At 50.3% G+C, this 294-nt stretch overlaps 1 protein-coding gene across 1 annotated transcript in view; it reads left to right on the top strand.

Annotated features, from left to right (window-relative positions):
* LOC119585275 (von Willebrand factor A domain-containing protein 7-like) overlaps positions 1-294 on the top strand; it is a 14,144-nt gene that overhangs the window by 1,385 nt on the left and 12,465 nt on the right. The window contains exon 4 of the mRNA XM_037933949.1: positions 159-264. Coding sequence (XP_037789877.1) covers positions 159-264 — 106 coding nt within the window. The remainder of the gene's footprint in view (positions 1-158; positions 265-294) is intronic.

Here is a 294-nt window from a genome sequence, read left to right as displayed (position 1 = left end):
CTAAACTATACAAACACGTAGCCACGTAACCCCCACATCGAATCCCAGCAACACACAAAATGACATACCTTAGTCACAATGACACACTTTGACCATAACCTCACTGCACGACAACCAGCAGAGCAATGTATCCCTAAACCTAAAATTGCTTCTTCCAGGGAGCATGTGCCGGGAACGTCATCAAAAGCGCAGGACTTTCCAGCGGATATTACCTGTACGATGATCCAGCGGCTGCCGGCATCCTGCTCCCGAAGCCTACGACGGGTCAGTATCCCCTTTCCTGTATGGGTGTCC

This window comes from Penaeus monodon, chromosome 19 (genome assembly GCF_015228065.2).
Source record: "Penaeus monodon isolate SGIC_2016 chromosome 19, NSTDA_Pmon_1, whole genome shotgun sequence".
Taxonomy (NCBI): domain Eukaryota; kingdom Metazoa; phylum Arthropoda; class Malacostraca; order Decapoda; family Penaeidae; genus Penaeus; species Penaeus monodon.
The sequence above is the reverse complement of the archived record's forward strand: the minus strand, read 5'-3'. Positions and strand labels throughout refer to the sequence as shown.